General features: G+C 43.5%; 1 protein-coding gene across 2 annotated transcripts in view; it reads left to right on the forward strand.

Annotated features, from left to right (window-relative positions):
• Plcg2 (phospholipase C gamma 2) overlaps positions 1 to 14,522 on the forward strand; it is a 128,824-nt gene extending 114,302 nt beyond the window's left edge. For both annotated transcript variants that reach the window (XM_046435278.2, XM_046435277.2), the window contains 2 exons: positions 9,197 to 9,381; positions 10,151 to 14,522. In XM_046435278.2, the coding sequence (XP_046291234.1) occupies positions 9,197 to 9,381; positions 10,151 to 10,193 (228 nt within the window). In that variant the 3' untranslated portion in view covers positions 10,194 to 14,522. The remainder of the gene's footprint in view (positions 1 to 9,196; positions 9,382 to 10,150) is intronic.
• The last annotated feature ends 263 nt before the right edge of the window (positions 14,523 to 14,785 follow it).

The raw sequence follows: 14,785 nt of genomic DNA on the forward strand, positions 1-14,785 counted from the left end.
GGTTCTGTGCCACTCGGCATTTCCATCCACACTGGAATGAGGGCCTTTCTTGGAAGTCGAACTGGGCTGCACTTGGTAGGCCCAGGCTCTCTCCTTGATGGCCAGGGCCGAACATGGTTTTATTTATCATTATATCCTCTGGATGCCAGGGAGAGACTTGGGTAAACAACCTCTAGCAAGAGTTGTCTGAGCAAGTGATTGATCCAGTGAGGGCTGAGATGGAGTTTACTCATAAAACATTTGCTGAGGCAGAGTTTAAAGCCCTAGAAAACTGTCAATAAGCACTTTAAGCCCCTTCTGAGGAAGCCATTTACATGTCGCAATTACTTTATCAATTCTCAGTCCTTTACTTCGTTAGCTGTATATATGGTTTATACAGAGTATTTTTAGTACCATTTTATTACCTACAATATTTAATTTGAGAACTAGGGTAAAAAGGAGGAGGATGGGGAAAAAACCATCAACGGCCATTATATAACCATTATTAGCACCCTGCTGTATTTCCTTTGCCTTATAATTTTTTGCATATAACATTTCTGTAGTTAGATTCACGAGTGTGCCCTCTTTCCACTTCACAGATGACCTTAAGCACTTTTTCTGTTAGGATTTTCAAAGCCATTGATGCCTGTTTCATCGGCTGAAGATCCTAATTCACTTAGCCACTCTCCCACGGATGGACAGTTCGGTTGTTGGCAGTTTATAAATAATAAAGGTCCTCATGAACCATTTTTTAATTAAAAATTATTCCCTAAGGCTAGATATTTAGTAATGGCATAATAGATCAAAGAAAAAAGGGCCGTTTTCTGTGATACACAGTGAATTGTTCTCTGAAAGGAGTTTCTTTTGGGGTGATGTTTTATACTCATTCTTGCCTTAATTGGAAGGGACCTCCACTCAACTGATCTAAACTGGTCAGATTCAGAAAAATAGGACTAGGCAGGGAAGCCTGAATGTCCACCCTTATCCTCACAGTGGGCCAGCCTGCAGTGCTGGGGGTGGGTTGAGGACAGGACACTCACTGCCCGGGGTTTCTCAGGTCTGGATCCTGTTGGAACATGGTTTGCTTTGTGCTGGGTGCAAGTGCTGGAGAGGCTCAGTGCCAAGACCTATTGGTGGGGATTCCAGGCCAAGCAGATGTGTGAGTCCTTGGGGAGAAGGCCCAGCACGCTCCAGAACCCCAGAGGACCAGGGGCTGTACTCTCGAGCTGAACTGGTCCTAGTTTTTGAGGTTGAAAAGATTTCTTTCTACCTGGGAGACACAGAGGAAGACCCTCCTGTGCTTCGCCAGCTGAAATTCACCAGTGCTGAAGGTATGACTACTGAACACAGAGCCACCAGCCTGCAGGGAAAAGCAACGGCGCACGGTGACCAGGGGAGAAAGACCCACACGTGGACATGGAGCAGCTGCTGGCAGTTGAAGCTGAGCCGTAAAATGTAAGTCTGGCACCTTCCAAAGCCATCGAAGCTGAGCGCTGAAAAAGGCTTTCAGGCATTTGAAACACATTAGGAAACCCTGACTTTTTGAATTTAGAATTTATTATATAAGAGAAGATATGGACATTATTGAATGAAAAGATAAATTAGAAGAACTTTTTCAACCCAAACAGCATCCCGTGAGATGGAAACCATGGAGGAAATGAGAGGCTAGAAGCAAATCCCAAGACAGATTTGGTTGGCCGCTTGGACCCAGGTGGAATGCGTAGAAAACATATCCACAGCCCTGTGCTTACTTTAGTAAAATATTTAAATTCCAAGAGTAAATAAAAAAAACCTTAGACTTCCCAACACAATGGCTCTCTATTAGGAAAAGTCAAGTCAGACCTGTTGTCATCAGCACTAAAAACCCAAGACAGAGGGATGCCCCTACCCACAGGAAGACAGGGGCGTGCGGTGACCCCACGTCAAGGCAGGAGGAAGGCATGTGTGTTACATAAGGAAGCTTCCAGGTGGCCCCGAGTAGATGGTATTTTATTCAGAAGAGGGACCTCTAGACAGGGTACGTCTAATTCTGCAGAATTCCATCTTACAGGATGGTGACAAGTCTTAAATGAGGATTCCTGAAACCGAACACGCTCTGATGCCAAGTTCCATAATCAGAAGCTGCAGAGAATCCTCAGAAGAGCCCAGGGGCTGAGAGGGAAGATGGAGGTGTCCTGAGGCTTCCGGCTCCTGGGTTATCAGGCAGACGGAGCACCTGCAGAGGACAAGCGCCTTCTGCTATAAAGGGAACATGTAATTTTAATTTGGATTGTTGAAAAACTGAGGAGAGCCACTGTAAAAATTGAGAAGCAGTGGCGCAGCGAGGAGAAGAGGAGGAGATAAACAGAAACTGAACCAGGAGTAAAAATAAGGGAAAGGATCAAAGAAGGAATTAAAGCAAAGAGTAATCAAAATGACATGGAAAGCGCTTGTATTTAATTTGGTAAGTGGGCTGAATTCTCTTCCTAGAAGGGAGATCCAGCTGTGCAGTGTTTACAGAAGTAAACCCAGGAGCAACCTGATGGAAGAGCTACTGGGTAAACTGGGAAGGAAATGTCAATATGAAGAGCACTGGAGAGCTTAAGAGGAACGAGGGGTGAGGATAAAAAATGCTGGGTTTACAGAGAAACAGCATACATCCAGAATACATAAAATCTACAAATACAACAGCTAAAAGGCTTTCAGAATTTGGATGATATTGTAGTATCCCCTCTCCCCCCAAAAAGGATCAAAGATTACAATAATTTGACTTCAGAGATGTACAGCTTTGTATCCTACCCGGGGAAAATATGTTCTGTGTGCTTCTTTGTCTCAAACTGTATAAACATTTATATACTTGATCAGAAAGAGAACCCTAATATAGTTTTCAAATTAATGATTTTATAAGTCATTGTTTGGCAGATAAAAAGATGCTGAAAATGCAAAATATTTGAAAATAAGAATTTCCTAAATAACCAATCTAAACAAATTACCCAGAATGCAATAACACATTTATCCCCGACTGTACAGGTGTACTGTTTTCCTGTACGTGGCAGATGGTTCGATGTTTATAATCTGAAGCTACATGGGGCCCTTTCCCAACAGCACATGCTGACTTTGTGTCACTGTCACATTTTGGTAATTCTCCAATTTCAGACATTTCCATCATTCTCCTATCTATTACAGTGATCTTTGATGCTACTGTTGTAATGGCTTGGGGGCACCACAGCTGCAACCATTTAGCCAGCTTGATTGATGTTGTGAGTGTTCTGACTGCTGCTCTCCCACCTCCTACAGCCTTCATATTCCCTGAGACACAGTGATAACCCTATGATGGCCTCCCTGTGTCCAAGTGAGAGTAAGAGTCACAGGTCACTCCCTTTAAATCAAAAGCTAGGAATGGTTAAGCTCAGCAAGGAAGGCACAGGGAAAGCTGAGGTGGGCCTGTAGCCAGGCCTCTCGTGCCAATAGACAAGTTGTGACACAAAAGAAAAGTTCTTGAAGGAAGTGAAAAGTGCCACGAGACTGATAAAGGTTCAGTGGCCTGGACAGAGGATAGCACTAGCCCCGGTGCTCTCTGCAATTCCAGGAAGGTGGAGGGAGGTGAGGGAGCTGCAAGAAAGGCTGGAGCTAGCAGAGGTTGCCTCCTGGGGTTTAAGGGAAGAAGCTGTCTCCAAAGTCATTTTTCTGTTTTTGCTGTGCTGGGGATTGAACCCAGGGCTTCACCCATGTTGGGCAACAACTCTTTTACTGAGCTACACCCTCAGCAGCCATCTCCATTACCTGAAAGTGGGAAGTTCAGCAGCAAGTGCTGAGATAGGAGCCGCAGTAGAGATAGCTGAGATCACCCGATAGCAGCCTTTTGATACAGATGAAATAGGCTTCTACTGGAAGATGGCGGCGTTTAGGAGTTCCACAGAGAAGTCAGCGCCTGGCTTCAAGAGACAGATTGACTCTTGTTAGGGCTGATGCAGCTTGTGACTAAGTGGAAGCCTCTGCTCATTTACCACTCTGAAAATCCTAGGCTCTCAAGGATCATGCTAAACGGACCCCGCCTTGGGGTAAAGGGAACAACAAAGCCTGGATGACGGCACGCATGTTTACAACATGGCTTGCTGGAAAGCTGAAGCGCACTGTTGAGACCTACTGCTCAGGAAAAAAAGGTTCATTTCAAAATATCACCACTTGTCCACAGTGCACCTGGCCACCCCAGGGCTGGAGTGGGCATGTACGAAGACATCAATATCGATTTCCTGCTGGTGGATGGGCATCCATTCGGCAGCCTGTGGATAGAGCAGTAGTTTTGATGTTCAAGGCTTGTTATTTAAGAAATACATCTTTAAGTCTGTGGCTCCCTTGGATAATGACTCTTCAGGTGGATGTGGGTAAAGAAAACAGAAAACCTTTTGGAAAGGACTTGCCATTCTGGGCGACGTCAAGAACATTTGTGATCCATGGGGAGGAGAGGTCAAAGGATCGACATCAACAGGCATTTGGAAGAAGTTGATCCGAACCCTCATGAATGACTTAAAGGGGTTCAGAACTTTAGTGGAACTTTAGATATAAACAAGAGAACTAAAAGTGGCGGGGGGGACTTTTATAAATGGGTGAGTAAAGAAAGTGGTTTCTTGACGTGGAGTCTCCTTCTAATGAAGGTGCTGTGCATAAATCGTTTCTGAAAGAATCAATCAGTGTGGCAAACTTTGTTATTTTTTCCTCAAGAAATTCCCCTAGCCACTCCAACCCTTTGCAGCCACCACCCGATCCATCAGCAGCCATCAAGGTCATGGAAAAACCCTTAGAAAGATTATGACTTACTGAAGGTAGTGGTTTTTAGCAATGAGGTATTTTTAAATTAAGATATGCACGCCGATTTTTGGCTATTAGGCTATGGCACATTCAACAGACTGCAGGGTGGTGTGAGTGTAACTTTAATATGCAAACTTCACATGACCTGCTCAGTTGTAGTGGTCTGGAATCAAACGCAGTCTCTTAGATTTACCTGTATTTTGAAGGGAAAAATTCTTGCCTTAAAACCTCACAGGATAAGTACTACATATGCATGCCCTAAATATTCATCTTAAAGAACTTTTAAAACACCAATAGGAAACAAAAATGAAAGCCAATTAAGTGAAACACAAAAGGAGAAGAACAGAAAAAATTAATGATGGTTTACCAGAAAGACCATTTAAAACAGCTCTTTGCTTATTTTATATGGGAACAAAGTAAGAGCAAAAATCACACTGGAATGGGCATTGGAAAGGAGACCAAACCTCAAACCAGAGCAAATTGGCAGTTGTCTTAAAGTGTATCAGTGGGCTAAAATTGTTTTGAGAAGCAGTAGCCAGGTTAGAGACAAAGTCCTACAGGAGTCACTTGAAGGGTATTAAAATACCTATTGGGTAAAACAGAGTTTAGGTCTACATGGCTTTTTAACTGAATTCTGAAACCCAAGAATATAATTCCAGTTTGACTCCATAGAAGCCACCAGCAATTCAGAAATGCTGCAGTTGTCTTGAGTTCCACAACTTTCAAATCAAAACCAGAGGTGGATGGGACTCCAGTGCTCCATCCACCCACCATGGCCTCAGGTCAGTGTCACTTGTGACTAAAATGCATTGGCAAACCCCAAACTTCACCTTCAGCTTCTTACAGAAGCACAATATATTAAATCTAAGTGGAATTTTTTCCAGCAATTCAAGGATAGTTTACCATTGGCACAGTTGGCAACAAATTGAGAAAAACAGCAAAAGTCACTAAATGCCACAACTGTATCTGGCCAAATAATTAGCATAGATTGTGGAAAGAAAGATAAAAGGGAGACTGATATATATTTGTCTCGCATTTATTAAATCTAATCACTTCTCTATTCTGGAACTAACATGTAGAAATGTAGGGCAGCAGACAGGGACATATGGGAAATTCTGTTCATGACATTGACAGAAACAGTTCCTCATTTAGCAGTAATTTAAATAAGAAATTTAAATAGGAAAGATTGCGTTTATATAAGGTCAAGTATAAAATCTTACTGAAAGATAAAACCACCTCGGGACAAGTAGAAATGTATACCAGTCCTTCCAAAATGGATGTTTGTGAGCTTATACTGATGACTGGTTCCAACCAATTATGTGTTGAGAAAGGTGGGAGGTAGCTGCAGAAATAAATGTGTGTTTTATAAGTTAGATAAGTGTATATCCTTGCTCTGTCTGCTGAGGGAGCCCAGAACCACTGATGTCCTACTAGCAATGAGCACACCTACGCACCTAGATATTGCTTTCTAAATATAATCCCCCAATAAAAGAAATCAACACTCCTCGGACAAGTGATTAGTTACAGGGCTGGGGTAAAATGAACATGGAACATCAATAAATAAGTGCTGAAAAAAGGATGTGGGCACTTCAAGTGGGCAGAGGAGCCAACTGGAAAGAGCTCCAGTTACCAAAGCTGGAACAATGTGAGCAAGCAATGATCGGCCTGGATTAGAACGTACAGGGTCAATATCCACCTGTCCATGAATGAATGAGAAGAGATCATCAGAACCAGATGATCCACATTAGTGCCACATGTGACTGCACATCCATGCCCTTCCTGATGTGACATTATTACCCAGAACCAAGAGCCTCAGACAGATCGCGAGGACACACCAGCCACCTGCATCATGGAACACTACACAACACCACCATAAAACATCAGAGAGGACCACAGAAACCTCACAGACTAGGGGGACCAAGGCGACACTGGCCGAGTACAGCACGGGAGCTCGGAATGGCAACGGGGCATTCAGTAAAGTCTGCGGCTCAGCAGTGACGCACCAGCGTCCGTTTATCAATCGTGACCTTCCTAACTGTGGTTGTGCAAGAGGTTGATGCTGCAGTATCTGAGAACTGTACCACTGCTGCAGCCTTTCTGTACAATTTATAATTTCAATATAAAATAAGAGAAGGCAGCACAGTGGGGGGAATTTTCTTCATGTTTTTCCTCCTGCTAAAGAGAAAAAAAAGGAAATACTCTAAGATTGCATCAAGGGCCAGGTAGAACTTAGTACCAAAGTATTTTCTAACTAGGGACTTGGAAAAGCAAAAAACTGAAAAATATGTCAAACAGACTCAAAAGAAAACTAGGAAATGGTTATTAAAAATGTCTATGGGGGAAGAGGGGAATGGCTGGGAGGGGTGCAGGGTGGGCAACACTCTCTTGATGGGGTGGTCATCTCTCCCTTCTCACAGTTCCCTTGGGGGATGTCCATGGTGGCTTTTTTTATGGTTTTATTCATGCATCATAATTACACATAATAGTGGACACAGCTGGCAGTGGGTCTCATTTTGACATTCATAATTGCATATAGCATAATTGGCTCCATTTCAATTCCCAGCACTTGCCCTTTCCTACCCCTTGCTCTACACTGTTGGTCTTCCTTTTGTTTGTTGATTGTACATAACTATAATGCACCAATTTAAAACAAAAGTGGGGAATGCGTTGTGATATATTCCTATATACATATAGCAAAATTTGGTCAACTTCCTGCTCTAATCTTCTCCCTTCCTCTTCCCTCCTCCCTTCCCCTTGGTTCCCTGCCTCCACTCTGCTGATCTCCTTTCTGTTTTCTTAAGACCCCCCCTTCTTATTCCTTCTGCCGCTCTTGTTTCTGTGGATGACAGAAAACATTTGACCCTTGACCGAGTCTGGCTTATTTCACTTAGTGTGATTTTCTCCAGTGCCATCCATTACCTGCAAATGACATAATTTCATTCTTTGTGACTGAGTAGAATTCCATTGTGTGTATGTTCTGTGACTCTTTGGAGGTCATTAAAGTGGAAAGATTTGCAGAGACAGGTATCCTCAGAGTCTGTGCTTTTTGTAAAGACAAATGACAAGAGCAGCCCAGAATGTATATTGATCCGCAATTTTGTAGCCCTGGAGTCTCTCATAAAGTAGTCCACTAGTAGGGGAGTAGTGGTCGCTAGACTGACCTCTGGAGTAGCCAGCCTGCATACACTGGTCAGTGACCTTTCAAAAAATCACAGGTGGCGAAGCATTTCTTTTCCCCCCACCCCACAAGCACATTGGCAGGAATATTCGGGAATTTGTGGGCTCCCTGGGTGGCAAGGCTCAGGGGCGGGACTTGTGCCAGTCATGGCTGCACCCTAGTGCTCACCCTGCAGCTCCGTTTGCCCCTCTCCTGGCCTCATTTCAACTTTCTCTACATTACGGCAAAGGGACTGAATTGAGATCACTAGGAATTGGGTACATCCACCATTCTTTCAGCCAGTCCCAGGAAAATTTTATACTAAGAACACCAGCAAAAATCCTGTGGATGCTTTTAATTGGCATGGCTGGGGTCACTACTGGGAGATGATGGTGAGGAATAACACATCGGTGATGCCTAGAACTGAGCCACTTGCCTATCCCTGGGGGTGTAGTCTATGGTACCTTGGCTTTTTTTCAGGAGTGGGGAGGGAGATAACAGCTTTGTTGAGATAAAACTCATTTATCACACACTCACCCATTTAAGGCACACAATGTTTTTAGCATATCCAAAGTTGTACAACCATCACCACAACCAATTTTAGAACATTTCATCACCCCTAAAAGAAATTTTGTGCTAATTGGCTGTTACCACTTACCCCTCCCCTGGTTACCATTAATATACTTTCTGCTGTATGGATTTACCTGTTCTGGAGATTTCACATAAATGGCATCTTACAATATGTCATCTTTTAGCATGATATTTTCCAGGTGGAACCTATTACTGTGCCTTTTTATTTTAAGTTGTAGAGGACACAATACCTTTATTTTATTTATTTTTATTTTTATGTGGTGGTGCCAGGGATCGAACCCAGTGCCTCACGCATGCTAGGCAAGCACTCTACCACTGAGCCACAACCCCAGCCCCATTAAGGTCCTTATAAAATCTTAAATTATCTGCTTCCTGCCTATCCTCACATTGTGGTGCTCTTTCCTTAGTTAAGCCAGTAGCTGCTTGACTTTTGCTCTTAGATAAAAGCCGGGAGGTGATGCAGACCAAGGAAAAAGCATCTTAGATTAAGACGTGGGATCCAGGGACTTTACAAAAGGGCTAGCTTCTGTAGAACACGTAATGACTAACTGTGAGCTTTATCTCATAGTTCCATTTGCAAAGCCTCTGCCTGGGCACATGCATTAGACCCATGTCCCATGTGTTGGTTTGGAAGATGTGGTCATTTCACAAACTCAAGGTGATTCTCGCCCCTGCCCCCAGGAGAGTGAAGAGGAACTTTACTCCTCCTGTCGCCAGCTGCGGAGGCGGCAAGAAGAGCTGAACAACCAGCTCTTTCTGTACGACACGCACCAGAACCTGCGCAGTGCCAACCGTGATGCCCTCATCAAGGAGTTCAATGTCAATGAGAACCAGCTCCAACTGTACCAGGAGAAGTGCAACAGGAGGTAGGTTAGCAGATCCTGGGCGTCTGGGCAGTGACTTCGGGTGTCCAGGCCAGGCTTCTGGAGAGCCCCCCACATGGCTTCTCTAGGAATTCTTTGTTACCCTCGCTTTAATTCTCTTGCTCTGTAGATGAACTTACAGGAAGACCTCAAGCACCTGACACTTCCCTAGATAGAACTGTTTTCCAGACATTTCAATAATAGTGGAAATAAATGATGATCATTAACTTTTAATTTTTTATGATGCTGGGGACTGAATTCAGGACCTTGTGCATGCTACTATGCTAAGGCAAGGGCCGTACCACTGAGCGACCTCTGCCACCCCAATAACTACAGACTCCAGAGGAGTCCTACTGACTTCCCAAGAATGGGCTAGTCCTGTGGTTCAAGATCAGGGCAGAATCCTCCCAGGGGAGGCTCTTGTTGTTCCCCAGGCACGTGATGGCAGAGAGCTAGCTAGACTTGACAGGTGGCTTCCAGTGTGCCAGATAGTGACTGAGCAACTAAAAATGACTCCGACAACCTCAGCACTGTTCTGCACTCCTCACCGAACCATTTGGCCAGCCTACAGCACAGCTCTTACGCCATTTTACCAAGAAGGAGGTGGATCTGAGTTTCAGGGTCTTGCCAGGAGCCTGGGGCCCCCCTGACTCCCAGCCCTGAACCATCCAGCCAGGAATGACTACAAATGTATGGATGGAGAAATGACTTGGAGCTCAGCGCAGAGATTATATCATAACTGCTAATGACAGCACAATCTCTTTTCTTTCAGGTTGAGAGAGAAGAGAGTCAGTAACAGCAAGTTTTACTCCTAGATGTGAGTGTACGTGTGGGGGTATCTGTGTGTGCATGTAGGAAAACGTGCTGTTTGGTTCCTGGGAAGAGGCTAATCTGTGACATTGTCCTGTCTCCAAGTCTGCCTTCAAGATGACGTTTCTGAAGAAGCCCTAGCTGGCATGAGTTGGGGTGATTTCCTGCTAATTTTTCCTCACTAGGACAACTTTTTTTTTTTAACTTATATTCTCTATAGAGAATTGCCCAAATGTGCTCATTTTTGGTGTCTTATATTCCAAACCTCATTGAATAAAAGCAACAAAAAAATCTTGGTCAGTTAAGCCTTCTATGCATGACCTATACCATGAATAGGATTTCTTTTCTGGTGAACAAGATTCTACTAATGACCCAGGTAATTGACTTCCACAGAAGATGAATCAGAAATGTAAGAAACTAATTAATTAGATTCTGAAAAGAATTTTAACTAAAAAGCAGATGGTTCCACAGAGAAGCCTGCCCTGTGAGTACCCAGCTCAGTGCACATTCCCTACCATGGGCAACTGCCTGCATGGACCACCACAGGCCCCAGGAAAGAGCTGGGTGATGGCTTTTGTTCATTAGGACAATTTCCAATTAATGGCAGAGGCTTGCTTTGTCAATAGAGTTACTGGGGGTGGGAATCTTGGGGCCTCTGTTTTAAGAAGGCTTTCAGAGCTCAGGTTCTGTGGAGGCTCCTCCCACCCCTCTTCTGCCTGCTGCTGGGAGTCTCTGCCACTCCTCACGCCCAGGCTCTGTGGCGCTGACTGGCAGCAGCTGGGAAAGCCCTGGGTCCTCAGACAAGGTTAGTTGCTGGTTTAAAGAGGACAAAAGTTGAATTTGTGGGGGAATGTCTCTGGGTTGTTCGGTTTCTGGAGCAGTGAGCTAAGCTCTCAGGGATTGAGCACTAGAGTGTTGTAGAAAACTGCAGATGCACCTTCTCCCAGCAGGGGAAGGCACCTCCATCATGATTACACATGTGGCTCTGCATCCTGAGCTCAATTTCAATGACTTAGTAAGCCTTTTAAAGGAGAGGATCATGCTGGGTCACTAGAGTCACAAGTTAGAGTGACTTGAAACTTGAGGAAACAGGTGTACATATGAAAAACAAGTGCGGTGTAGAGGAACTAGTTAGCAGTAAACTGGTGCTTTGGTTGGGTGGAATTTGGTCCTAGAAACCCATTCAATCCTCCCCCGGTTATACAAAATGTCGGGCTCAGTGTGCATGTATTGTTGGCAAGCAAGTCAGGCCCTGTCTGACCTAAAGGCACTCTCCCTCGAGTCCGCAAAAACTTACTGAGCACCTCCATATGCCAAGCACAGTGACAGTTTTGACCATGAGAAATATCTGTGGTTACTGGTCTCACGGACCTATATCCATCCGTGAGCTCCTGGAAGAGGCAATTACCTTCCCCAAAGCCAGGAACAGCAGTCTGTGGCCGGCGGTGGGGTGGGGGGGGCTCTTACCGTGGGACATTATTTATTGCTCTGTGAGTTGCTGTTTTGTGTGGCAGTCAGCATCAAAAGTCCTCATAACAGTCACCGTTCAAAGCGACTTTCAAGAAAGGCAAGGAGCTGAAGTGCCACGGGGAAGGAAGTTTCACACTGTCCAGCCAGTGCCCCGCTGGCTGGTGCCCAGGCAGCTACTGGTGCCTACCCCACGAGCGTGACAAGTACCCCAGTCCCTTTTAGCCATATCATTACCCTACCCAGAAGCTCCCACATCACTCTGTATTAAGCCAAATTCCAAGCCCACATCTCCTTTCACTTAAAACAGACTTTTGACTACTGTATCATTTTGGCTACTGTATCAAAGATATGGAGAAGTAGCAGAAAGACCAAAGCTTGAAGAAGTGAGGCTTGTCTTTGCCTGCTGCTGTGTGGAGACTTGCCCAGCTGACCCTGTGGGAAAGGCAGGCAGGGGCCATCACAGCGATGCTGGGAAGAACCCGTCTCCTCCTCCTGGTGCTCCAGTGAGAGCCCACCTTTAGAGAGTACTTGCTTTGGCTCTTCTGTCCTTCCCTTAATAGGGTCATGTATTGATTGGTTTTTGGTAATGTCAGGGACCAAGTGAATTCTCAGGAAAGAAATAGATGATATCATGTTTCTTCCCAGAGTCTGGATGCCACAAAGCCCAGTCATCTAGCTGAGATGGCTCACCATGCGACTTAAACCACTGGCTATATTGCAGGGTGATGCAACATTCCGACAGATGGCAGCAGCCCTATGGGCCCCTGCTGCCAGTGCATGGGTGTCACATGACTTGTTTGCCAATTCCTTACATGTGCTATTGGGAATATTGATTACTACATGGAAAAAAAATAAATGGAGGAGGTTGGTTGGGTTGTTAAGTTTGGGAAACTTAGGTTGTACAAAGCTAAATTTCCCCATGGTGAGACTTAGATATGCAAGAGGTAAGAGGGGTGTCCAGAATCATGTTCCCCAATTCAATCTCAGAATCCTTTGGCCAAGCAGTGGCTGAGAGATCAGTGTACATAGGAAACATCTGAGGATCTGATGGTCTATTAAGAAGGAAGCTAGACAACAAAATCTAGTAATTTACATGTTTTCTGACCTGGTTAAAAATTTAACCTCAAGCCACCAAACCAAGGCCAGTGACCTTTGAGCCACCCATGCCATGGCAGGCCAGCCTTACCCCTGCGGCAAAGAGCCTTTCAGGTATCTGTTTTCAGATCCTCATCTCCTATTGCACTTGTTCCTAAGAGTCATCTACCTTTAGACGATGCCCTTTTTAATCTTGCAAAAGAAAACAAGTTTCCCTCATTTCCTATCTACTGGAGACCAGGACCCAAGGTAGAGAATTCAAAATATGGATGTTTGGTCTAAACAGGGTGCAGACCTTTTACAAACTGGGCAGTGCCTAATTCTTTGCTTTCACAAAATGGATGAGACACTCAAGAAATTTCTGTCTTTGGACATGTGCCTGTGAGAGGAGACGGAAGAACTTGGATAATGCTATCACAAAACTTCCTCCGCTCCGGTTCCTCATCTGTGTGAGAAGGGTCATCACAGCTTCCACATGTAACAGGGAGAAAGGGCATCCGCACCTTGGCTCATTCTGAAAACATTAATTCACAGGTAGATAAAATAATTGGAGGAGAAGGCCCTCATCATTTCCAATTAATAATCAATCTCCATTAATACATTTCCAATGAAGTTTTACTATGTTTAATAATTCATGTAAAATTTGTACTCTGTGTTTGCTAATCAAGCTCCATCCAGAAGGCATTTTTTAAAAAGCCTAGGGCCTTATGATTATATGATATTATGTAATTTTATTAAAAATAAAATTAAACAATATAAAAGCCCTATGTAATTAGGCTAAAATTTCGAGGGGGAAGAGGTATAAAACTACACATTCAGGATATAAAGGGAAATGTGGATTTCCTATTAAAAATCGCCTGTTCATGTCATTTTTGAAAGAAGGAGTGTCTGTCAAATAACTTTTATATTTAGAGCCTCTTGGCTAAATTTGAAAAGGGATTTAGTGGTTTTATTTGAACATACTGTACTACAATATGCCAGCATTTACATCCTTGCAACTGTTTGTGAGGAAAAATTTTAGATGTCAATTTAAGAGAGATCGGAACATGACATTTTAAGATCACTGATCCAGGGCCACTAAGTGACCAGTTGTATTTGGAAGCAAGGATGGCTACAAAGGGCCCTGATGCTTTTTACTTTAAAAGGAATGTCACTCAGCGTTTAACTTGTGTGACATTTAACTTTTTGGGAGCAAAAATATATGCCTAATATGAATGTGCCTATATGTGGTACTCTAGCTGTACCTAAAAGCTGTACTCTAGCCAACAGAAAGTTAATTAGATTCAGGAGTATGCAGAATTTAAAAAATTGACATTTAAGATTACTCAATGAGGGGCTGGGGCTGCAGCTCAGTGGCAGAGCGCTTGCCTAACACGGGTGAGGCACTGGGTTTGATCCTTAGCACCACATAAAAATAAATAAAGGCATTCTGTCCATCCACAACTACAAAAAAATTTAAGAGATTACTCAGTGATTTGTTCTAGGTTTTTAGTTGATCAAAATATTTTCTTGAAGAGCCAGATCACACAGCGATCCCATTTTTTTCAGAAATTTCCACTTTCTTACTTTTCACTAGGCTTTACACAGCTGCATTTGTAAACTCAATTCCTTGTTAAAGCTTAATTTATTTTTTTATATAAATATATGTGCTTGTCTGTGTATGTAAAGGATTATGTGAATGAGTCACACAGATGTTGGCTATGGTTCTTGTGAAAATTAAATGGTTGTATCACATTTAAAAAAATAAAAATTTGGCCTGAATGAATACAGTAATCTGTCCAGAACTCTTGTTTTAAACTGCTATTTGATTTTTACACTCCCTAATGAAACAATGGAATGATTCAGATATGAGATAGTTATAATTCTTTTAAAAACATTATTTCCTATTCTATTTATCACATTTTCTAGGTTACAGGTCTTTTTTGGGGCAAAACTCAGATATACAATGAATATGTGACTCTTCAATTTATCTGCTTTGGAAGAATGTGTAGGGCTAGGAGGAGCACTGAGGTCGGTGTAAGTGAATTTCTCA

The sequence above is a fragment of the Marmota monax genome, unplaced genomic scaffold (genome assembly GCF_021218885.2).
Source record: "Marmota monax isolate L192 unplaced genomic scaffold, Marmota_monax_Labrador192_F-V1.1 WCK01_AAM20220418_F8-fsc00024, whole genome shotgun sequence".
NCBI classification, from domain to species: Eukaryota; Metazoa; Chordata; class Mammalia; order Rodentia; family Sciuridae; genus Marmota; species Marmota monax.